General features: G+C 38.9%; 1 protein-coding gene across 3 annotated transcripts in view; it reads left to right on the top strand.

Annotated features, from left to right (window-relative positions):
* The window catches only part of si:ch211-197h24.6 (uncharacterized), a 48,988-nt gene extending 24,872 nt beyond the window's left edge, over positions 1 to 24,116 (top strand). For all 3 annotated transcript variants that reach the window (XM_028817393.2, XM_028817396.2, XM_051935953.1), the window contains 8 exons: positions 2,313 to 2,370; positions 9,348 to 9,413; positions 9,526 to 9,718; positions 9,947 to 9,983; positions 10,761 to 10,820; positions 12,167 to 12,271; positions 12,521 to 12,599; positions 21,956 to 24,116. In XM_028817393.2, coding sequence (XP_028673226.1) covers positions 2,313 to 2,370; positions 9,348 to 9,413; positions 9,526 to 9,718; positions 9,947 to 9,983; positions 10,761 to 10,820; positions 12,167 to 12,271; positions 12,521 to 12,599; positions 21,956 to 22,032 — 675 coding nt within the window. In that variant the 3' untranslated portion in view covers positions 22,033 to 24,116. The remainder of the gene's footprint in view (positions 1 to 2,312; positions 2,371 to 9,347; positions 9,414 to 9,525; positions 9,719 to 9,946; positions 9,984 to 10,760; positions 10,821 to 12,166; positions 12,272 to 12,520; positions 12,600 to 21,955) is intronic.
* Positions 24,117 to 25,693: the final 1,577 nt, after the last annotated feature.

Raw genomic sequence — 25,693 nt, forward strand, 5'->3', positions numbered from 1 at the left:
AAATTTGGTTGACCTAAATAAAAGCGTACTCAAGTTATCGTGTTTACATACATGCACAGACATAATTCCAAAAATGGTATTTTCGGAATCGGGGAGGTTTAAAACGTTGAGATTAATTATAATCTCGAAATGGAATCTTTGATTTCAATACTATATACAAGAAAGTAAAAAGGAGTACTGTCACCAGATAAATAAGTGATCCCTATGTGTCAGCACCCTATGGCTATTTGCACAGATACAAAGGAAACAAAACAGACATTCCTGCTGTGTCTGAATTTGCAAATTCAAAGGAACTAGTTCTTCCCGCGCTGCTGCTTTGTGGCACACCTAACATGTGCCCTAAAAATGCAACTCTGAGCTTAGTTATCTTTATTTACTTATTGTTAGCCTGTGGTCGCTTGTTGTATTTTGTTTGTGGTATTTATTCCGTCTGCGTATTTTGTTGTTTGAGGTATTGTGGTACAATGTTTAGCACTGCTGCCTCACAGCTCAGATCACATATTTGGACAAAATAGTAATAAAGATTTTAGTCTTAAGTTTGAATTGATTGTATGGCATGTGTTATCCCTTTAATAAATTCAATAAATTAAAAAAAAAGTGGACACAATAATTGGTCCAGCATAATTGGCAAACTTTTCTTTAGCCTTCAGGGACACCTAAACAACAAGTCCACCATTATAATCCACTCAAACTAGTTCAGTTCCTTCTTCCCCATTGACTTCATTACACTTCATGGACTTTTGTAAAGTTCGAGAACATTTCCATGATTTTGCCAAACTCGAGGTGAAGCTAATTCAGCAGGGCTTGCTCATCACTAGTTATTAACAATTATGGGGAAACGGGCTTTGTTTAGGTTCTTTGCCACAGTTATTATTAGATAAACTAATATAACTATTGGATTATATGGGGTCAGTTAAAAAAAACTCTGTTATAAGGTAGAAAAATTCTTGTCAAGCCTAAGTATATCGTACCTTGATAAAGTATTAAGCTTCCAACCCTTTTTTCATTTGTAGCTTAAAACATTCTTTTTTCACAATGCTGATTGAAAAACGAAACCAATACAAATTCAAAAAATTGTTCAAGCTTTATCAGTTTTGTAGGGGAGCAGTGAAGGACAGTAATTTTTATGTCTTGCCACAGATCTTAGATGGGGTTACGGTCAGGACTGTGACAGAGCCGGTCAGTGATATTAGTTTGCCTTGTTTTAAGAAGCCCAGATGTTGCTTTGGTAGGGTAGTTTGGTAATTGTTTAGTTGAAAGACAAACTTCCCCCCAGTTTAAACTTTGAGTGAGAGGAGTTGCTATGATATAACATTTGTCTTCCCATTAGTCGTGAACACAATGGCAGTCTGCATTGCGGGAATGCATCCATACAAGATGATGCTGCTATCACCACATTTTATAGTGGGGATGTTGTTAACTGGCTGATGGTGATTTACACTGTATATACTGTTCAGTATTCAAGTCAAAAAGTTCCACGTCAGTCTGATCAGACCATAAGACTTTCTGCCAGTTCTTTTCAGTATCTTCCAAGTGACAGTTTTACAAATGTTTACAGGCATGGATGCGTTATTTCAGCCAGGGCTTCTCCTTAAAGCCATTTTTATGTAATGCCTAGGAGATTGTTGAGCCATCAACAATCTCTCCAGTTGTACTTCCTGACTTCTGTAACTCCACAAGAGCAACTGTTGGCATTATAGTCACCTCTCTGAAAAGTGCCATTTTTGTTGGTGGATTAAGTTTAGATAGGAGGTCTGACCTAGGCGGTATGGCTGTAGTTTCATATTTTTTCTTGGACTGCACTAAGTTTAGAGGTATGTTTAGTGATGTGAACTTGTTTTGAATGCTCTTTTCATTTTGGTTTGCTTGGTGGAAAATCTCCACCATACTGTTAGACCCCAATAAGTGATGGTATATGTATCCTCCTAAATGGAGACAATTAACACATTTGGTGAGAACACTGCACCTCAGAAACATTAACCTTATGTTTAGAGTGTTTATGAGGACATACTTTTTCAAGGCACCATACATGTATCTGCTTGTAAGTTATAATTACATTGTATTTGGTTGTTGTGCTGCATTTATTAAAAAAAACCCAAAAAGTGGCTGGTGGGAGGGGATGGGCAGTTGATCCTATTTATATTTATAATGTAATTTTGTGTTACTTTTTTATTCTCTTTATATTTTTTAATTATTTATGTGCTTTGATGTACATAGTTGTATGCAAGTATGACATAGAAATAAATGTTATTGTTGTAGCTTTTTTGATTTAAGCTAATTTTATATTTACCTACATTTCCATTTATTCTTAGGTGGTGATAGAAGACACTGAGGCTGAGAAAGCATCTACAGCTGCAAAGTCTGACCGCAGTATGTATGCAAATAAATGTGTTCTATAAACTTCTACACCATAACTTAATTGATATTTATTTATTGTAAATGTATTTTCTTCAATTTATTTAAGAACCATATTCAATAAACTTTTGTATTGATATTCAGGTTATTTATCAAAGAAGTCAATGTACTGTAGATTGTGTGTTAAAGTGGTATTCACAGTTGACTTTTGCATTTAAGCAGATTTAAAAAAAAAAAAAAAAAAAAAAGTATGGTGCGAGACTTACAATTAATTGATGAATTCTTTTCATTGATTCATTTTCCCTTTACTGGATAGATCCATATGGGTAGGTACAAGGGCAAGCAAAACATTTTGAGTCTGACCTATTAAGAGTAATACTAGTAAAACCAGACCAGATAATTTTTCTCAAATAATCCTTCAAGAATACGGATATACTTGCTATACTATACAAAATTTTCTGTTACATTAAAATGAAACATTTTGTCTTAATTGTGCAACCACTAAACTGTAGCTGAATTGATATCTTCATTGTTGGCATAGCCATGAGATAGCCCTTCAGATTATGTAACAGGTGCGTGTGCCATCTACAGTTCCACAGAGCAGCCTTTGCAGTCCATATAGTATGAGTGAGGCATTGTTTTGAAGCAGAAAGGGGATGGTAGACTCAGTTCTTTGCAGCTTTAATCTGATTGCCTACCTAAAAGCCAAAGCAAATTAGCATAATATTGATCTGTCGTGTTGGCCTTTTGAGATATGTAATTAGTATGGGTTACTCTCTCAGCAGTTTAAAAAGTTGTGCATATACAGTAATCCCTCCTCGATCGCGGGGGTTGCGTTCCAGACCCCCCGTGAAAGGTGAAAATCCGCGAAGTAGAAACCATATGTTTATATGGTTATTTTTATATTGTCATGCTTGGGTCACAGATTTGCACAGAAACACAGGAGGTTGTAGAGAGACAGGAACTTTATTCAAACACTGCAAACAAACATTTGTCTCTTTTTCAAAAGTTTAAACTGTGCTCCATGACAAGACAGAGATGACAGTTCTGTCTCACAATTAAAAGAATGCAAACATATCTTCCTGTTCAAAGGAGTGCACGTCAGAGAGAGAGAGAGAGAGAGAAATCAATACATGCCCTTTCAGCTTTTAAGTATGTGAAGCACCGTGCAGCATGTCGCTTCAGAAGGTAGCAACGTGAAGATAATCTTTCAGCATTTTTAGACAAGCGTCCGTATCGTCTAGGTGTGCGAACAGCCCCCCTGCTCACACCCCCTACGTCAGGATCAGAGAAAGTAAGTTGGGTAGCTTCTCAGCCATCTGCCAATAGCGTCCCTTGTATGAAATCAACTGGGCAAACCAACTGATGAAGCATGTACCAGAAATTAAAAGACCCATTGTCCTCAGAAATCCGCGAACCAGCAAAAAATCCGCGATATATATTTAAATATGCTTACATATAAAATCCGCGATAGAGTGAAGCCGCGAAAGGCGAAGCGCGATATAGCGAGGGATCACTGTATAGATATATATAGATAGATTGATAGAGATATATATAGATATAGTATGTATATGTGTATATATACTGTGTGTATGTATATATACAGTACTGTGCAAAAGTTTTAGGCAGGTGTGAAAAAATGCTGTAAACAAACTGCTTTCAAAAATGGAAGTGTTAATCATTTATTTTCATCAACAAAATGCAGTGAATGAACAAAAGAGAAATCTAAATCAAATCAATATTTGGTGTGACCACCCTTTGCCTTCAAAACGGCATCAATTCTTCTAGGTACACTTGCACACAATTTTTGAAGGAACTCGGCTGGTAGGTTGTTCCAAACATCTTGGAGAACTAACCACAGATCTTCTGTGGATGTAGTTTTCCTCACATCCTTCTGTCTCTTCATGTAATATCAGACACACTCAATGATGTTGAGATCAGGGCTCTGTGGGGGCCATACCATCACTTCCAGGACTTCTTGTTCTTTACGGTGAAGATAGTTCTTAGTGACTTTGGCTGTATGTTTGGGGTGGTTGTCCTGCTGCAGAATAAATTTGGGGCCAATCAAACGCCACCCTGATGGTATTGCATGATGGATAAGTATCTGCCTGTATTTCTCAGCATTGAGAACACCATTAATCCTGACCAAATCTCCAACTCCATTGCAGAAATGCAGCCCCAAACGTTCAAGGAACCTCCACCATGCTTCACTGTTGCCTGCAGACACTCATTATTGTACCGCTCTCCAGCCCTTCGACGAACAAACTGCCTTCTGCTACAGCCAAATTTTTCAAATTTTGACTCCTCAGTCCAGAGCACCTGCTGCCATTTTTCTGCACCCCAGTTCCTATGTTTTCGTGCATACTTGAGTCGCTTGGCCTCGTTTCCACGTCGGAGGTATGGCATTTTGGCAGCAGCTCCTCCATGAAGACCACTTCTGGCCAGACTTCTCTGGACAGTAGATGGGTGTACCTGGGTCCCACTGGTTTCTGCCAGTTCTGAGCTGATGGCAGTGCTGGACATCTTCCGATTTCGAAGGGTAATAAGCTTGATGTGTCTTTCATCTGCTGCATTAAGTTTCCTTGGCCGACCACTGCGTCTGCGATCCTCAATGTTGCCCGTTTCTTTGTGCTTCTTCAAAAGAACTTGAACAGCACATCTTGAAACCCCAGTCTGCTTTGAAATCTTGGTCTGGGAGAGACCTTGCTGATGCAGTATTAACTACTTTGTGTCTTGTTGCTGTGCTCAATCTTGCCATGACAAGAAACTGTCTTCCAAAACCTCACCTTGGTAGCAGAGTTTGGTTGTTCCTCACCCAGTTTTAAGCCTCCTACACAGCTGTTTCTGTTTCAGTTAATGACTGTGTTTGAACCTACGTGTGACACTGATGATCATTAGCACCTGTTTGGTATAATTGGTTGATCATACACCTGACTATAATCCTACAAAATCCCTAACTTTGTGCAAATGTACCTATAAGAATTGATGCTGGTTTGAAGGCAAAAGGTAGTAACACCAAATATTGATTTGATTTAGATTTTTGTTTTGTTCGCTCACTTTGCATTTTGTAAAATATTTCTTGTTTACAGCATTTTTTCACACCTGCCTAAAACTTTTGCACAGTACTGTATGTATGTATGTATATATATATATATATATATATATATATATATATATATATATATACACACACACATATACACATATATATATATATATATATATATGTGTATATATATATATAATGTGTGTATATGTGTGTATATGTATATATATATATATATATATATATGTATATATATGTATATATAATGTGTGTATATGTGTATATGTGTATATATATATATATATATACATATATACAAATCGGTACAACTAATTAATAGTCTTCAAAATAGGCACCTCCTGCATCAATACACATTTGTAGGCGGCTTTTCCATGACTCGAAGGCGTCCACGTAGGCCTGTTCCGGGATGGCTGCAAGGGCTGCCTTGACATTTGCTTGGATGTCCTCGATCAAGTCGAAGCATTTTCCTTTCAGCGCTGATTTTAAGTGCGGAAACAAGAAGAAGTGAGAATGCGACACGTCCGGACTGTAGGGAGGCTGGGGGACCACCGGAACATTCACCCGGGCCAGGTAGGCGCTCACGATGAAGGCGGTGTGGCTGGGTGCGTTATCGTGGTGAAGCTTCCAGCTGTCCTAGATGTCCCTTCGCTTGCGCGTGATGCTTCTTTTCAGCCTTTTCAGGACTTCCATGATCCCCTTCACTCCGAAGAAGGCAATGAGCATGGTCTTCGTCTTCAACGCGTACCGTTGCTCTAACGAACTTTCCATTCCGCCGTGTAACGCACTACCTCACAGGGGTTCCCGTCAGGAGCGGTAGGAGCTCCGTTGCATTGTGAAGCCAACACCCGCCGTCGCTGGCAAGTGGGGAGCGCGGCGAGGTACGTTCGCGTCAGAATAAAATGAGGCTCATTACTTTTGAATCCTACCCTGTACATACAGTGAGTGCATCCGGAAAGTATTCACAGCGCATCATTTTTTCCACATTTTGTTATGTTACAGCCTTATTCCAAAATGGATTAAATTAATTTTTTTCCTCAAATTCTACACACAGCACCCCATAATGACAATGTGAAAAAAGTTTACTTGAGGTTTTTGCAAATTTATTAAATATAAAAAAACTGAAATCACATGTACATAAGTATTCACAGCCTTTGCTCAATACTTTGTCGATGCACCTTTGGCAGCAATTACAGCCTCAAATCTTGTTGAATATGATGCCACAAGCTTGGCACACCTATCCTTGGCCAGTTTCGCCCATTCCTCTTTGCAGCACCTCTCAAGCTCCATCAGTTTGGATGGGAAGCGTTGGTGCACAGCCAATTTAAGATCTCTCCAGAGATGTTCAATCGGATTCCTTTCTGGGCTCTGGCTGGGTCACTCAAGGACATTCACAGAGTTGTCCTGAAGCCACTCCTTTGATATCTTGGCTGTGTGCTTAGGGTCGTTGTCCTGCTGAAAGATGAACCGTTACCCCAGTCTGAGGTCAAGAGCGCTCTGGAGCAGGTTTTCATCCAGGATGTCTCTGTACATTGCTGCAGTCATCTTTCCCTTTCTCCTGACTAGTCTCCCAGTCCCTGCCGCTGAAAAACATCCCCACAGCATGATGCTGCCACCACCATGCTTCACTGTAGGGATGGTATTGGCCTGGTGATGAGCGGTGCCTGGTTTCCTCCAAACGTGACGCCTGGCATTCACACCAAAGAGTTCAACCTTTGTCTCATCAGACCAGAGAATTTTCTTTCTCATGGTCTGAGAGTCCTTCAGGTGCCTTTTGACAAACTCCAGGTGGGCTGCCATGTGCCTTTTACTAAGGAGTGGCTTGTCTGGCCACTCTGCCATATAGGCCTGATTGGTGGATTGCTGCAGAGATGGTTGTCCTTCTGAAAGGTTCTCCCCTCTCCACAGAGGACCTCTGGAGCTCTGACAGAGTGACCATCGGGTTCTTAGTCACCTCCCTGACTAAGGCTCTTCTCCCCCGATCGCTCAGTTTAGATGGCCAGCCAGCTCTAAGAAGAGTCCTGGTGGTTTCGAATTTCTTCCACTTACGGATGATGGATGCCACTGTGCTCATTGGGACCTTCAAAGCAGCAGAAATTTTTCTGTAACCTTCCCCAGATTTGTGCCTTGAGACAATCCTGTCTCGGAGGTCTACAGACAATTCCTTTGACTTCATGCTTGGTTTGTGCTCTGACATGAACTGTCAACATGTGGGACCTTATATAGACAGGTGTGTGCCTTTCCAAATCATGTCCAGTCAACTGAATTTACCACAGGTGGACTCCAATTATGCTGCAAAAACATGTCAAGGATGATCAGGGGAAACAGGATGCACTTGAGCTCAATTTTGAGCTTCACGGCAAAGGCTGTGAATACTTACGTACATGTGCTTTCTCAATTTTTTTTATTTTTGATAAATTTGCAAAAATCTCAAACTTTTTTCCCGTTGTCATTATGAGGTGTTGTGTGTAGAATTCTGAGGGAAAAAAATGAATTTAATCCATTTTGGAATAAGGCTGTAACATAACAAAATGTGGAAAAAGTGATGCGCTGTGAATACTTTCCGGATGCACTGTATATGTATGTATATTATTAGTTTTCAGTTCCCAGAGGGAGGGAGCCGCTTCATCTTTTAGGTTTCAGATGGTGTGAGAGGTCATTTTGGATAGTGTGAGAGCAGTGTGTCCATGGTAGTTCCTCAGAGAGAGTGCCACCAGAATGTTCAGTGCAGCTAATTTTTGAAGGATTGGGGAACCTCCTGTGATTGGGTTAAAGTCGCTTCAGTTACAAAACCAGTGCCATCTTATTATCATGTTATGTTTTGTCCATCAGACCTATCATTCATTGAATTTTAGATCTTTGTTCTTGGGTGTCTTATTTTGTGCTTTCTAACCTGAAAGAGTCTCTGCAAAGATGTCTGTTTAATTCTGATTTGCACCTTTGTTATTAGATAGTGCAGGCTGGTCCTGGTACAAAGAGTTCATCCACTTACTTTGGAATGTAAGTGTGGGTTTTGGCGTGACTAGATGTCTGCAACTCTGTTAAATGTGGTGTCATAACAGGCCTGGTGTACCACTAAACCTAGCAGAACAGGCAATGGCCACTGTTTTCTACAATAGAGACATTCTTTTTGGTTAACCTTGTATATGCATGCAACCTCTACAACATACAATCTTCTTATATAATACGTTACTGTGACTGTCTGTTCGTCTGTCCAGGATTTTAAATCACCTGTAGCTCGCAAACAGTTTCAACTTTTGACCTGAAATTTAGTATACATCTAGCATGTGATGTCTTCTATCCGTTTTCCAGGTGATGATTGACCTCCAAGGTTATTCCACTTTTTATTTTTATTTTATTGTAGAATCAACTCTTGGCAGTGGCCAGCAGGGCCGCCGTTCTCATTCCTTACCACCTTTGCCGTCACTTCCCCTACCTCTTGATATCTTAAATCATTCAGGAGGCAGATTGAAGATTTAAGTGCCAGCTTAAGTTAAACTGTTAAGGTAAACGTACTAATTAATTGCAGCACAAACACTGACTTAATCAGTTTTAATGCGAAAGATGCCAACGAAAGAAGAGAAGAAGCGGGCCGCTAGGGTGGAGAACTGTAATTTCATAAAAGTAGCATTAGTTAAACAATGCACCGGAGTCTGAGGGCCTTTTGTCACTACTGTCGAAAAAGTTATTTTTAATAACATTTCTTTTTCAGTCATTAAAGGGTTGTTATTGCAAGGTGATAATATAGACAGGAACCTACCACTTTTTCCCCATCCAAAATATTCTTCTGTGGTATTTGATAAATTTTATGTTCCAATAAAGTAGTATCTATACTTTGTATGAAATGTCCCCCGAGATCATTACCATATCATATTTCCTTATAACAAGCATAACTAGTTTTATAACTTTTTCTCTTTTATTCCCACAGTTGATCCTCATATGTCAGTAAGAAGATCACATATGGATATGCCCTTGAATATGGGGGAGTTTGAAGGTTTGTATGCCTTTTTAAATGTATTTCCCTATTAAGTAATATATACAGTACAGATATTTACTTTCAACAAGTCATTGTCTTTTTGGTTTGAGCTTTAATATTTTGTAATTAGCCCCTTTCCAAGGTAGAGGATTTCCCAAAGAAGTTGTGTATGGCCAGCCCTTCGACACTTTCTCAAGTGGACAGTCCATTGACCGTTTTCCAGGAGACAGATTTTCCGATTTATCAAGTAACAGATTCCACGATGATGAACATGACAGAGTAGGCAGACTGGATTTTGATGCCAGACGTTTAGGAGTTGGAAGGTAAAGACCATTCCCTTGAAAAAGTTCTTTTTAATTATGAAGAATTTTATTGCTTTTTTCAGTTTTTTCTTATCTTTTTTACTGTGGCACCTTTTACTAAGGATTTTGGAGGTGGCTGTTGATGCTTATTTACAAACTATATTTTAATATATTTGTTTCATATATGGCCTGACATCCTGTTTATTAGTTTTTAAAATGTGTGTTTTATCCATTCTATTGCAAATATAGTACACTGGTTGGGACCTCTGGGCCAGATTGCACGCAGGTGAGTTTAATGCATCTTAATTCAATTTTTAAATTAATACTAACTTAATACAGAAAAAGATTATGTATTGTGAAATTAAAATAAGGTTTGAATGACTCACTTCACAGTTGGAAAGAGTCTCTGCACTTGCCTGGTTAAATTTCCTCTAGTTGGAAGTCCCTCTCCTAAGAATTGCCATATCCAAAATATGATGCTATCTATCTGATTCCTGAGCTAACTTCCAAATTCACACAGTTCCTAATCCTTCTCTAATAATATTATCCTTGTTTTCCTAGAGCATCCTCATTAGCATGATCATTGCACTAAAACTTCCAATTTGTAAGCTGCTTTTTCCCCCTTTATGAGTGTTAGTAATTCATCATTTGAAGACGACTAAGCCAGATTCAGAGAAAGCAATGCTTTCCTAAGCCACGAAAAAAACGTATTCTGTATTGCATAAATGTGGCTTTCGTTGGATTAAATCTGTGTTTTGCGTCTTCTGCCGCTCTTTCATTTTTTGTTCAGTTTGGTGTACGCTCATCATTGTCTCATTTGTCTAAAGCACTTACTGTACTGCAGCGTTTTTTCTTGTTGTGCTGATGAGACTTTATGTTGTGTGGTATTATACCTTAACATCTGCCCGATGAAGCTTGTTGGCAATTTCATCATTAAATTGTGTTTTTTTTTTTGGCAACTCTGATTAACATTCTGTCTTCAACTGCAGATTTATTTTCAGTTGAACGGATTATCAGTAAATTATGTTTTGATGTGTGTGTTTTTATTTTTATTTTTTTAAAGGATATGTTTTCTGGACCCTCTGAAGCATCATTTGAAAGTTCAACACTGTTTGAGTGTCTGGTAAGATTAACCTTTGTTGAAATTAACATTTGTTAACCCTGTGTTTAATGTACTTGTAGAAAACAGAGAGTAAAAACAGTTTTTGGATTTTGCAAATCTTTTTGAATTTTTACCTTGGGTTTATGAATATTCAAACATAAAAAGGCTGTGTTGCTCTAGTTAGCAATTGAAAGTTCTTGATCCTTTTTCTTGTACAATGAGGGATTTTTCTAATACACAAAAGGGCATTTTTATTGCTCCCCTATCTTTTCTGTTTACTTTATGATTTCAATATTTCTATCGTTAGTAATACAGTACATTGTGTTTTTGTTAGAAGTTTCCTTTTTTGGAACATGAGAATTAACGCATTTAATGGGTAGGGTGAATAATTAATGAGTAGGTCATTAGACAACACCAGAAATTTTCTAAATCTGAGTACTAGCAAAGATTTTTATTGCATTACTTTATTTGTAATTGTGGGTTTGTGCATTTCATTGGAAATCTTTTTGCTTTTCCTTCCTGTACTGTAAAGTTAAGTTTGTATTGGCCTTTCCTTTGTACATGGCATAAAGTATAATGAAAATGTTTTTCGCCCAGAAGTCCAGTCTTCCATAATGCAGCTGAATGCCTTGTATTAATGTGTCTGCTGTAAATCAAGCGATGTGATTGTTCCATTAATATTGAAATATAAGAAATATCAAAGATGAGTCATCTTTTTTTGTCTTATTTGCGGTGCTTTACACTTAACACTCTTTGTTAACCTTTTAGTTAATTACTCCTTAAATACGTACATGTTCAAAACAACTTATTTTGAGTAGGAATAGTGGGTCTGAATACCTCACCTGGTCATTGTCTGTGTGTGGTGCACATAATCTCCCAGTATGTTTGCTTTTACTTTGGGTGTGCCAATTTTCCTTCCATTTCACCTGGTTAGGTTAAATGGTAAGTCTAAAATGGCCACGTGTGTTGGTTTTGTGCGTCATTTGGCCTTGTGAATGACTGGGACCCTATTGAGTACTGGCCCCTCCCGTGTACTCAGTACTGCCCCATGACCCTGAATTAGATTGAGTTTATAATACAATAGTAATATAAAATCACATCTGTCATTTACAGATTACAGAATGCAGACAGAATTCTATTAATTTACAGACTAGAACTTAGTTACTTAAATGCGCTTTTTTCTTTCAACAATAAAAAAAATCTCTAACTGGCTTATACGTAAATTACTGTTTGCACAGTTTTGTGAACTCAATTGTTAATCTGGTTAATTTTGTGTTAATATTTTCAAAAGTTTCACTTTTTGTTGCATTATATCTTTCAGGCTAAACTGGTGTTTTGTGATACATTGTTAATCTTTTATTTTACAGGAAAACTTTCGCATACAGAATGAGAGAGATGCTCAAATTGTTCTTAGAGTCACACAGAAACTTACTGACATACTAATGGAATACAGACTCCGAACAATGTCTGAAGTGAGTTATAACAGAATTCACTTATTGAATGCTAATTATTCCAGGGTTCGAGTAGATGTACCTGTATGTCTGACTGAAAGAGAGGTAATAGTGATGAGGTGGTTGAAAAAGGTTACTTGTAGAAAGAAATAGGAATTCTTGTTGCTACTAAGGGAAGAAGCCTTTGTGGACCTGTACAACAGGCTATAAGAATATGAATTTTTGAAAAGTTATTTGTCTAGCATTTATTTTATCTATTTATGTTTGTAGCCTTCTGCCAATGAATATTTTTCTGACCATGAGGAGTACCCCCCTTCGAGGAGGAGGAGGACTGATGACGGCTTTAGAGGTAATCTTAATGAAAGATTAAATTCCACACAAGTCCGCATGATCTAGCAACTACAGCAAACCGGGAAAATTTGTGTGGAATGTAAACCGTAATTAAAGTGATCTCTGGACATTAAAAAACACTTGGTGTATGTGCCACAATTATAGTCTTCAGTTCTGTTACGTAAATGTTTTAAAATCAGTTGGATGCCCAATGAGCTACAGTTGGTATTTTATTGACTATTTATCTGTATCAATATTAGAAAATTTCTTAAATCTTTCTTCACCAAATCTTTATATATTTATTGCTTGAGACATCCTATAAAATGATCTGCAAATCTTAGATAATGAGTTCGGATTTTCTGACAGTTACAGGCGTAATTGCATAATACGCGTCATTCCCTGATAATACCTTGTCCTTAAGTTGTTGCATTTATTTCTGCACAGTATTGAATAAAATTATTCCAAAAAGTGAAAAACTTAAAATTGCTCTAAAAATAAATGTGGTGTGTGTCACATTGCCTCTTGCATCATGAAAGGCTTAGACTTGTATACTGTACCAGTACTGACCTATTCTGTAGAGATGCTTCACTTTTTTAGGGCCAAAACGATTTGTCAGTTCCATGTTGTTAGAATTGGTTCATTCTGGTACCATCTTTTTTCCCCATAAGTTCCTGCATAACCAGTTGTGTATAACCTATATATCCTGTATTAAAGTGTTGTCCTTAGTACTTTGACACTTCAACTGTAGAGTATATCAGTAGTTTGTTCATTTTTAGACATTTTTGGAACAAAGTACTATTGAGAGATGAAGTTAAAATCAGATTCTTTAAGAATAACCACAAATGATTTGTTTGGAGAGGGTGGAAAAAAGGAGCAGCATTTGAAGAAAAGAACACTTTGCCAAAAGTTAAGTAGAAATCGGGGTAATTACATTCATAGCATTCGTTGTCTGAATCACAATCTGATTTATATGGGTAGTTACCTACCAGGATAAGATGCTCTCCCCAAACCCCCCCCCCCCCCCCCCCCCGACCCCAATCACAATGTGAAGACACAAAGTGGCAATAGGAGAGCTGCTGTAATGATCGGGCAGCGAGACATTCAGAACAGGCAGATGATCTCATGGCATCTCCTTAGCGTGCGTTCAGCCACACCCCCTTAAAAACGTGAGCAGTGTTATACGTCCTGCGAGAAAGAGATGTAACCACGCCCGGGGCCAGAAATAAAGGACAAGTATTGTTTTTACAAAAGTTTTAAAGTAAAAGTGAAAATAATGCATATGTAACAATTCCCATGAAAATAACAATCACTTTAAATTGTATATCCGGTAAACCAAACCCCTGGGGTGGGCGAGTGAAACCCCCTAGTGTGTGCGCGTGTGTATATAATGTATAGTATATACAGATCAGGCCCGGTCTTAGGTATTATGGGGCCCTAGGCGAAAGGGGGGTCCAGGGGCCCCCTGGAAGCTCTGTGAAATGCGTGAAAATTAGACCAAGGAGTCGATCTGGGGCCCCCCCGGACGCCGGGGCCCTAGGCGGTCGCCTACTTCGCCTATGCCTAAGGCCGGGACTGTACAGATGGTGAACATTCTCAGATCCTTAACTTGGATTGCACATCATGTTATAGTTTGTATATATGTCAGTGCTTATCCATATTACTAACCGAGAATGGTAAACCGGAAGGCACAGACGCAGGTCTCGGTAAACCGGAAGGCACAGACGCAGGTACGCGGCAATGGACCCAGGAGACATAGTGCGCAGGCGCCTACAGCGCGCGTCTCATAAACCGCAAGCGAAGTCTGATCCACCGCAAACGAAGCAGTTACGGCTCAAAAACAAAAGAGCTCAACTAACGTAAATAGGACATGAAGCAACAACGCACCCATAGCTAACGACACCGTCACACAGAAAAGAGGATTCTGCACTGCACCCCAGAGTCAAACGTAAGACACTACGGAGTCCGCAAAGGTCCACAAAGAGAGTACGAAAGGCGCAGGCGCCTACAACACGCTTCTGAACTAAACGTCTACATTACACAGCATGGTCCGTGTAATAAGAATAAACGAACTCTCCGTATTAAACGTACGCCATCCTCACACGTCCAAACCATATAGCATATGTGAATCACATTACAGTGATGTATTATTAACAGTACAACCACAGACACCGCTCCGTATTAACAGTATGTGCTATTATCCATATTACTAACGGTAGACAACGGATAACTAATGGAGGCACGGTCACGGCTCCGGCTCCAAAACGAAACTTTTCAACTAACGAACATACAGAAACGGGCCTGCCTGAATAGAATTAATGAACACAGGTGCCTACAATGCGCCTCTCAAACAGCAGAGGCAATAGATAAACGGCAAAGAAAGCAACGACAAACAGCCGCTAAACAATTCCGCCAATTAGCTGACAACGCATTCTGTAATGCGTTCACTATTAATGAACATTCATTAGGATTAATGAATATCATTTGCTGTCATTGTCATTCACTTAACTTCCCTGAAGAAACAACTGGCAATACAACTAATGAGTTTATACGTTGTTGTCAAAGGGGTCAGGTTAGACTGCCTCCTTTAGATGAATATTCTGAATATCTACGGATGTTTCTAACTAACAATGTACCCGAAAGTAAAAACTTTATGGACTGCATTAGATCCTACAATAGTTCATTTGCTTTTGCATCTACCAGGGTAAATATCAGGCCACCAGCTGGCAATGGCCCATACTGCTTTCGCGTATGTGGACAAATATTACATCGGATTGGAACAGTGCACCCTGAGCCAAATCACGAACGCAAATATGCACAGATCTACGTGTTAGATCCAGATGACGCAATCTATTAACGAATGAACCAATATATCTCATACATTCATCAATGTATTTCGGGTTACCCAACACTGGGGGTTGGTGAGCGAAGCGAGCAGGGGGCGGAGCCCCCTTGTTTTTAAATGTCAAGGTTTTTGTGGAGGAAGATGAGTTAGTCAGCATTTCAGGACACTTCTCTGTGCAGTGATGTCCCCGGCAATGGAGAAAGCTCTCTCCGCTGAGATGCTTGTGCCAGGAATGCACAGGAAACACTTTGCTACTCTGGCTATTACCACACTGTCTACCTCCTCTTGCTGCTGAAAAACATCAAACCAAAACAACATCAAAGTGACGGCTCTGTGGCTACGCATCTACACTTGTATTTGGAAGGTCGCTGGTTCAAATACTCTGTTGGGTCCTTGAGCAAAGCCCTTAACCTGATGATTGTTCCAGGAGCACTGTACAATGGCTGACCCAGCACTCAAACTACCGGAAGTCATGTGAAAAGAATTTTTCCTCAGGGATTAATTAATAAATCTATATCAAAATTTGAACAGTAAATTTGCATTAACTATTGCAACACGTAATCCAAACTCAAATTCATCATGTTACACATTTTTGCTTTTGTACATAATTATTCAAGTCCATCTATTAAAAGTAAATTGTCATCAATATCTTTATTTGTACTTACTTAGACTTATAACAACAAAATTTATTTATATAGCATGTTTTCATACAAATGGCTTAAAGTGCTTTACAAGATGAAGAAAGAAAAATATAAAAATAAGATTAGGCAGTACTATGTAACAAAGAATAAAGTAAGGCCCGATTCACTGAATTACAACATTTAATTTATGTAATAAAAAAAAAAAAAGACTAATTTATTATATGTTGCTCTTTTGTGGCATTTACCACAGCATCAGTCATTTTGGAGTAAATCTCATTAATCTCTGTTTCAGAGAGAAAAGTTAGATCCTTAAACCTAGGATCAAGATCTGACGCCATGCTGTGTCACTCTCACTGGCATATCTCTTTCCCAAATCTTGTGCTATTGCAGCCTTGATGTTCTTCACTATCTGTGGGTCATCCAGACTTTCTACTCTGCTCATGACAAGCTTGGCATAAAATAGTGCCAGTTTTTGTGTTTTTAGCTGGTGGCTGGCTATGGTGCTCCATCTGAAAAGTGTTGTAACACATCTAATCCTGCCAAATCACTCCATTGCTGGCAATTTCAGTGCTTTCTGCAAGATTTGGGCTGTGTGCCAAACATTGTACGTGTGCCAGGCCGTTCATATTGGATTCATTGTTACTTCCAATCTCCATTCATTGACAGCCTCCTTTAGCAGTGCTGTGATGTTCTCTCCTGTGTGGCTGTTATGCATCACAAATTGTAGCACATATGAGTCCAGCTTCCACTCATCCATTATGTGATGTGCTGTTATAGTTACATACGATACAGTATCAGAAAACAATATTAGAATAATAATAATTCATTACATTTATATAGCGCTTTTCTCAGTACTCAAAGCGCTATCCACACAGGGAGGAACCGAGAAGCGAACCCACAATCTTCCACAGTCTCCTTGCTGCAAAGCAGCAGCACTACCACTGCGCCACCTGTGAGGACATTACAATGCTCAAGTGTATCTTTTTTTTTTTTTTTTTTTTTTACACCTCTATCAAGTAATCCCAGCTCCCCTGCTGGCTTTGCCACTGTATATCATATCTGTCATCCATCATACTTACGTCGCAATATTGTAATATTACAAAGTTATGTTTGAAATTATACCAGAATTATCATAAAAGATAGAAAATTACCCATCTCTAATGCAAACATTAAATGTTTTAAATAGTTTAGATCACTACCAGTTTGCATATTGTCACATCTAGTCAACAGAAGATTCCTTGCACTTCATACCATTCTAGTACGTTTGGTTAATGAAAACTGCTGCACAAGAGTCCCATTTATTGACTACAGCTCAGTATAAAATATTGATCACCAAACTGCTTCTGATCACCAAACAGCCTCTGCAACATCAATTTTTGGTCTTTCTAACTTGCAGAACTCTGCATGTATATATTGGCAGCATCACATTCTCTTTACTAACCCTCAAGACTGGCACCTCAAATAGTAGAGTGCTGAGCTCCCTTCCGTACTCCTTGTTTGCTTATGACCGTGTAGCCAAAACACAGCTGCAGCTCTCTCATTACAGTCATTTGAAAAAGTTTGGGAACCGCTCTTAATTCTTTGGATTTTTGTTTATCATTGGCTGAGCTTTCAAAGTAGCAACTTCCTTTTAATATATGAAATGCCTTATGGAAACAGTTGTATTTCAGCAGTGACATTAAGTTTATTGGATTAACAGAAAATATGCAATATGCATCATAACAAAATTAGACAGGTGCATAAATTTGGGCACCTCAACAGAGATATTACATCAATACTTAGTTGAGCCTCCTTTTGCAAATTTAACAATCTCTAGACGCCTCCTATAGCTTTTGATGAGTGTCTGGATTCTGGATGGAGGTATTTTTGACCATTCTTCCATACAAAATCTCCAGTTCAGTTGAATTTCATGGCTGCCGAGCTTGGACAGCCTGCTTCAAATCATCCCATAGATATTCAAGTCAGGGGACTGTGACGGCCATTCTAGAACATCGTACTTCTCCCTCTGCATGAATGCCTTTGTAGATTTCAAACTGTTTTGGGGTCATTGTCTTGTTGGAATATCCAACCCCTGCGTAACTTCAACTTTGTAACTGATGCTCGAACATTATCCTGAAGATTTTGTTGATATTGAGTTGAATTCATCCAACCCTCGACTTTAACAAGGGCCCCAGTCCCTGAACTAGCCACACAGCCCCACAGCATGATGGAACCTCCACCAAATTTGACAGGTGTTTTTCTTGAAATGCGGTGTTGTTGTTCAGCCATGCAAAACGTTTTTTCTTATGCCCAAATAACTCAATTTTTGTCTCATCAGTCCAAAGCACTTTGTTCCAAAATGAATCTGGCTTGTCTAAATGAACATACAACAAGCGACTGTTTGTGGCATGAGTGCAGAAAGGGTTTCTTTCTCATTACCCTGCCATATAGATGTTCTTTGTGCAAATTGGGCTGAATTGTAGAATGGTGTACAAATACACCATCTGCAGCAAGATGTTCTTGCAGGTCTTTGGAGGTGATCTGTGCGTTGCCTATAACCATTCTCACAATCCTGCACATATGCCGCTCCTGTATTTTTCTTGGCCTGCCAGACCTGGGTTTAACAGCAACTGTGCCTGTGGCCTATTTCCTGATTACATTCCTTACTGTTGAAACTGACAGTTTAATCCTCTGAGATTTTTGTAGTGTTCCCCTGAACCATGATACTGAACAATCTTTGTTTTTAAATCTTTTGAGAGTTGCTTTGAGGATTCCATGCTGTCACTCTTCAGAGGAGAGTCAAAGGGAAGCACAACTTGCAATTGACCACCTTAAATACCTTTTCTCGTAATTGGACACACCTGTCTATGAAGGCTTAACGAGCTAATCCAACCAATTTGGTGTTGCAAGTAATCATTATTGAGCAGTTACATGCATTCAAATCAGCAAAATTACAAGGGGACCCACTTTTTTGCACAGCCAGTTTTTCACATTTGATTTTAATTTCATACAATTAAATACAGTAATCCCTCCTCTATCGCGGGGGTTGCGTTCCAGTCCCCCCCGCGCGAAAGGTGAAAATCTGCGAAGTAGAATCCATATGTTTATATGGTTATTTTTATATTGTCATGCTTGGGTCACAGATTTGCACAGAGACACTGGAGGTTGTAGAGGGACAGGAACTTTATTCAAACACTGCAAACAAACATTTGTGTCTCCTTCAAAAGTTTAAACTGTGCTCCATGACAAGACGGAGATGACAGTTCAATCTCACAATTAAAAGAATGCAAACATATCTTCATCTTCAAAGGAGTGCGCGTCAGGAGCAGAGAATGTCAGAGAGAGAGAGAGAAAAGCAAACAATCAAAAATCAATAGGGCTGTTTGGCTTTTAAGTATGCGAAGCACCGCCGGACAAAGCAGCTGCAAGGATGTACAATGTAAAGGTAGTCTTTCAGCATTTTTTAAGAGGAGCGTCCGTATCCTCTAGGCCAGTATGCGAACAGCCCCTCTGCGAACAGCCCCTCCGTCAGGAGCAGAGAATGTCGGAGAGAGAGAAAAGCAAACAATCAAAATCAATACGTGCTGTTTGATCTTTAAAGTATGCGAAGCACAGTGCGGGAAGCATATCGCTTGACAAAGCAGCCATATGTAAGCCCAGCAAGGAAGAGAGCAATGTGAAGGTAATCTTTCAGCGTTTTTTGAGGCGCGGCCGTATCCTCTAGGGGTGCGAACAGCCCCCGTGCTCACAATATATTTGAGGAGTTTTATTTAATACGTAATATGCGCTCTGGTTGGGTAGCTTCTCAGCCATCTGCCAATAGCGTCCCTTGTATGAAATCAACTGGGTAAACCAACTGAGGAAGCATGTACCAGAAATTAAAAGACCCATTGTTTGCAGAAATCTGCGAACCAGCAAAAAATCCGCGATATATATTTAAATATGCTTACATATAAAATCCGCGATAGAGTGAAGCCGCGAAAGTCGAAGTGCGATATAGCGAGGGATTACTGTACTGCTTCACTAAAACTTTGTTCGGAAAACACCCCAGTACTCAGGTGTTCCTAGGAAATGAAAGACATAGCACTGTTATCTTATTTTTTTTTTTTTTTGGAAAGTAAATTATTATGCAGGCTGAGAGGGGTTCCCATACTTTTTCATATGATTGTAAATATGCTAATACCACTATCATAAGTCTTGTTAACAATAATACATTATACAGAAGTTTTCCAGCTGACACAGTGGTGTCAGGACAAAATTGTCACTGAGACTGATCAAGAAGACCGTAATAGACTTTAGAAAGCAGACAACACTTCGTCTACATCAGGGTGAGGTTGAGGATGTGTGATCACCTTTACATTTCCTAGACTGACTTTAAAGGCTCAACACATTTTGAATATTGTAAAGAAAATTTACCACTTTCTCAGATGTCTGTGGAAAGTTCAGATTTCTCCATTTGTATTCACTGTCTTCTAAAAGTGCACAGTGGGGTCCATCCTCACTTGCTGCATAGCATCTTGGTATGGCACCTGCTCAACCCACATTTGTAAAGACCTGCAGAGGGTGGTGAAGGTGGCAAAGAATATTTCACACACCCAGCTGCCTATTCAGGACATATTCTAAAAAAGGCATATAGTGTTAATAAAGACCTCAGCCAATTGTGCACATTCAAATGGTACAGGATTTTTTTTTTCCTTTGAAGTATTTACTTGCAATTTGGATGGCCTTTACCCTTCACATGAAATGAGCTTTGGCTGTCTAGGAAGATATCAAACAAAACAGTTTGCTTTCATGCTGTTCAGTCAGATGCCTTATGTGTGTGTGTGTGATTTTTCTTTTTTTTTTTTTTCTTTGGCGCTTTGCATAATGGTGTCTACTAATGTTGACCACAAACCACTTTCTGACAGCATATTTAAAACTTTCTGTTGTTAAACAATAAGTTCACAGCAGTGCCCCAGTTTACATGAAAAAAGCTGGCTATGACATGTGTTCTACTCTCTGGTGGCACCCAGACAGAAGTGTGTGCAAGCGAAAAAATTACCAGTCATGAATGATTTCATGAAAGCTTTTATCTGGTTATATCTGTTTTGTGTATGCATAGTGTCCAGAATTACACACAGCCTCAAACCTTAAAGCACCACCCTGTCAGTGTGATTAAAGAGCCATAGTTAAAAAGAAGGGCTAAACTAAACCATAATAGATATTCTGAGAAACTGCTCAGATTTGAAAAAGTAAAGGCTGCTGTTTCTCACTAGACAAAATGATGTTTATTTCATTGGTGAGAGTAATAGCTGTTTAGCTAGAAAATAGCATTCTTTTCTTGGGAGTGATGTGCAAATATGAGATGGTAATTTGAAAAATCTTAGTGTTTACAGTGGCATCCAGAGTAACATGATACTGTCTTGGGCACATTATAAACTTTAAATTCAGCTGGTTTCCAAGACTTGGCTCTCTACCAGTCCCCACTGAAGCAGCAGTAACTGAAGCACAATTAATACTTGTTCCTTCAGATTATTTTGGGTGTATATCATGGACTTTGGTAAAGAGCATAATATTATATACGGGGCTTATTGTTCACATGTCTTAAGAGCTGTTGTCAAAACAAGTGCATGGAATATGAGGCAGAGTATTTGTAAACTTCTCATTTCAGTTCCCTGTCACCTGTGAAGCATTTTAGAGCTTCATTTTCTTTATTAAAAAAAAGTTAAGGAATTGCAAAAGTTAACGCGTAAAAGCAAAAACACTACATGTGTTTAGTTAAAATGATGGCATAAATTTGATATGGTTTCAGACCTTAAGGAGCTTAAGGAATTTAGCAGGATTTTTCCACACCAAGTGCAGCAATTCAATATTGTTGTTCTGACATCAGCGTTCTTCATTCTTCTAACTTTATTTTTGTATTTCCACCTTTAGGTTCAAGATATTCAGATAATCTCTCACCTATTTCTGATGTCCAGCAGCGATTTCGTGGAAGAGACACCTGGGACTGAGCTTTTCAAATGTAAAAGATGATGCATTTCAGCTTAGTACTGCAAAGTATTTTATCATTACATATTAAAGCATCAAAGTTGTGTTTTGCAATGCTTATACCTGTATAAAGTTTTCATCTCCTTGGAAGTTTTCACGTTTCATTATTATACAACTTTTAATGAAAGTGCATTTCATTTTACATTTTTGACATTGATCAACAAAAAAATTTAAATGTCAAAGTGATCTGAATTAAGCACAAATATAAAACACATGATAATGAATTGCATAGGTGTTTACCTATTTCAGTCAGTAGATGCACCTTTTGCAACAATTTCAGCCTTCAGCCTATGTGCACAGGTCTTTGTCAGCTTTGCACAGGTGGACACACTGCACTTCTTTTCAAAACTGCTGAGGACCTTTAGGTTGCATGGAAATTGTGAGTGAACAGCCTTTGTCAAGTCCAGCCACAACTTATTTGAATTGCAATCGGGACTGTGACTTGGCCATGCTTAAAAACAGGAGAATACATATGTCAAAAAAATCTGATTTATAAAACCTGCTGTACACTTTATAAATCACAATTATTTTGTAAATGGGGATAAATGGATGTGCCTTGAACTGTGACCAGTTGCTGCCCGGAAGCAGTCATATAGGCACTATACTAATTAAACTCTTTCATATATAATGAACAGGTTTACCTCCTAAGGTGAGACAATAGTGACAATAGAAGAGAGACAAAAAGCAAAAAAATTGAAGACTGCGTGATAGAAAGGCGTATCTCTGAAATAGAGGTATGCAAAGAGCCTCTATTTTGTGACAAGTGCGAATATGTTGAATGGCAATGTGCCATTATCACCAATAATTTGGTGAGCTCTATCAGACTTATGCCTAAAATAAAAAAAAAAAAAAAAATGGTGTGACCTCAAAGTAGAGGGGAAGATGTGGATTGCTTATCATGTTGTGAGTGCAACAGGAGGAGGTGGAAAAGCACACCAACGCTTCCTGATTTCAGTCTGCAAATGGCACTTGCAATTGGAGATGCCTTATTATGCGATATGTTAGAGCAGTCTGCAGATACAGATGTGGCAGATCAGACAGCTGCAGAGGGATCCGATTAAACAATGTATGCTTGTGAGTGAAATAACCATGCTAGTGCAATATACTGTATACATTTGTCAGTAGATGGGTAGAGAGCTGTGTCTTCTGGCTCCATATCAATGATGTCAGGGCATGGAAAATTATGATGCTGTGCCAGTTTATGTTGAACAATGCATGCAATCATGATGTTGCAGACCACCTTTGAGTGATAGAGCAGTGTCCCACCTGGTGCATCCAGACACCTCCAACTGCATTTCAGGAGTCCTATGGTGTGTTACACAACAGCATACATGGCATTGTAGTGTTTCTTTATGCTCTTGGCATCGTGGAAAGGCATAAGGAGCCAGAGTCTGATTGGGGTAGCCAGTATCATTTGGTACATGGAATGACATGATGGCTACTACAATGAATATAAAACCATATAAAACACTGTGGGTTTAGCTAGTTACTTTACTCACAAGCCAGCCATCGGACAATTCATCTTTTTCACAAAATAAAGGATTATTGGAATGACTCGGGTAACTAACCCTTGACATTTTTCAGCCTCATCTTTGCATCACAGATGACTTATACGTTACTGGAATGTAACTGCTTATGGCTAACAAAAGCAGCTTCAGTCATGCTAGGTGCTCTAATTGCAAAATGAGTGTATTCAATTGTTTTAGTTACACTTCTGTATATTGCCTTTTTATGCACACCACGTAGAAACTGATGTGGAACTCTCATTATTATTATACTGTAGATGGTTTGCTCCCAGCAAAATTGCATGATGGTGTTAAAGCTTGGCCAAGATATTCCTGCCCTGTCAGCCAGTTCCCTCTATTAGGTTCCTGTTGCCAGAAAACCAACCATTGTTATAACCCGCATATGAACGGGTGTTTGCTGATTTAAAACTGTGTGTCTTTCTAATAATGGGCCCAATTTAGCACATGGTGCCAAACGACTGGTTCTCAGAAAAACTAAATCGGCTCATAAGCCAGTCACCATAATGGACCAAAAAAACAAATCCCATCAGCCCCTAAAAGCTCATTCTCTTTGTGCATGATTTCTAATCCTGATAAGTGACAACAGGTAGTTGATATAAACTGACAAGAACCCAAACAGTTTGTCAAAGCAATATGCAATAAAGTATATACATCATGCTCATCACTTTTTTTAATATGTTTGTCATAACAATGCACATTATGATAATGATTCAGTTATATAAATATTGTGTGTGACTTATCATTTAGCTGGTTTGCCTGCATTTCCCTTTTTCATGAAGTTTCTCCAAAATGTTGTAATAATAATAATAATAATTTTTTGCATTTATATAGCGCTTTTCTCACTACTCAAAGCGCTTAGCAATTGCAGGTTAAGGGCCTTGCTTAAGGGCCCAACAGAGCAGAGTCCCTTTTGGCATTTGCGGGATTCGAACCGGCAACCTTCCGATTGCCAGTGCAGATCCCTAGCCTCAGAGCCACCACTTTGTGTATGGATGGGTTAGAGTTGCTGTAAATGTACCAACGTTTTCTTTTATAAATCCCGACCTTTGCATGGAAAGTTATGTACATATATTTTGGGCCTTATTTTGTGCATACTAAAGTTTTATAAATTTGATTCCAGGACATTAACTTGTTTTTAAGTAATTTCTGATGTAAAAGATGGGATGACTCCATATATTATCGAGTCAAATTAATGAAGGCTTTTCAGGAAAAAAAAAAAAAGTCCCTTGGGACACGTGTCTTAGACGAGACTGCCAAGGGAACATGGCACTTCCTGTTAGGTACCGGCCAAGCAGGAAGAGGTGGGTCTGGGATGGATGGGGGTCAAACAGTGGAAGTAACTTAAGTGGTGGCTGGGTTGTCAATCTTCTGGTCTGTAGAGGGAGGAAGAGAAGAGGTGTTGGTATACATTGCCATCTTGTGGATCGGCGTTGAATTACCACCACCAGAGCCTTTGCCTTGCAAAGTCCTTCCTGGAGGGCTGCAGATTTTTGTTCCAACCCAATTGCTTAGAAGCACTTTCGCTTAAGTAACATTTCTGCTTCATTTTAGTTGTCTCGCTCGTTAAGATTTTGCACCCTTATTGCTTACTTTAGTCTTAAACAACTGTATTCTTGGTTTTTAATTGCTCCTTATTAGCAATAAGATGCAAATGACAAAAGAAACCAGCATTTCTCCATTTAGCTTGTGTATTTTTCGTGCACTATTTAGTTTAATTAAATACATGAAAGGAAAGTGAAGAGAAAAAAACGAAGGAGTGAGAATTACTCCTTCATTCATAGACTTCAAATCATTTGGATGATATCCTTAGAAAGAGAAAAAGATCTAGGATATAAGAATGACCTAACATGGCAGAGTTAAAGGCACTAACAAGCCATGAAATTAAATTATTGGTAAGGCCTGTTTTCTAATTAAGCAGCTGGATTGGAACAAAAACCTGTAGCCATTGCGGCCTTCCGGGACTGACTTTGCCCACCCCTGCTTTAAGCTGTCCCCAAGGCGCTGGTGTGCGACGCTGTATTAACTTTGACTTTATGCTTGGGGATGTTGTTTTGCTTAAAATGTGAAAACTTCCAGAGGGGGGAGTACTTTTTTTCTT

Source organism: Erpetoichthys calabaricus, chromosome 13 (assembly GCF_900747795.2).
Source record: "Erpetoichthys calabaricus chromosome 13, fErpCal1.3, whole genome shotgun sequence".
Lineage (NCBI taxonomy): Eukaryota > Metazoa > Chordata > Cladistia > Polypteriformes > Polypteridae > Erpetoichthys > Erpetoichthys calabaricus.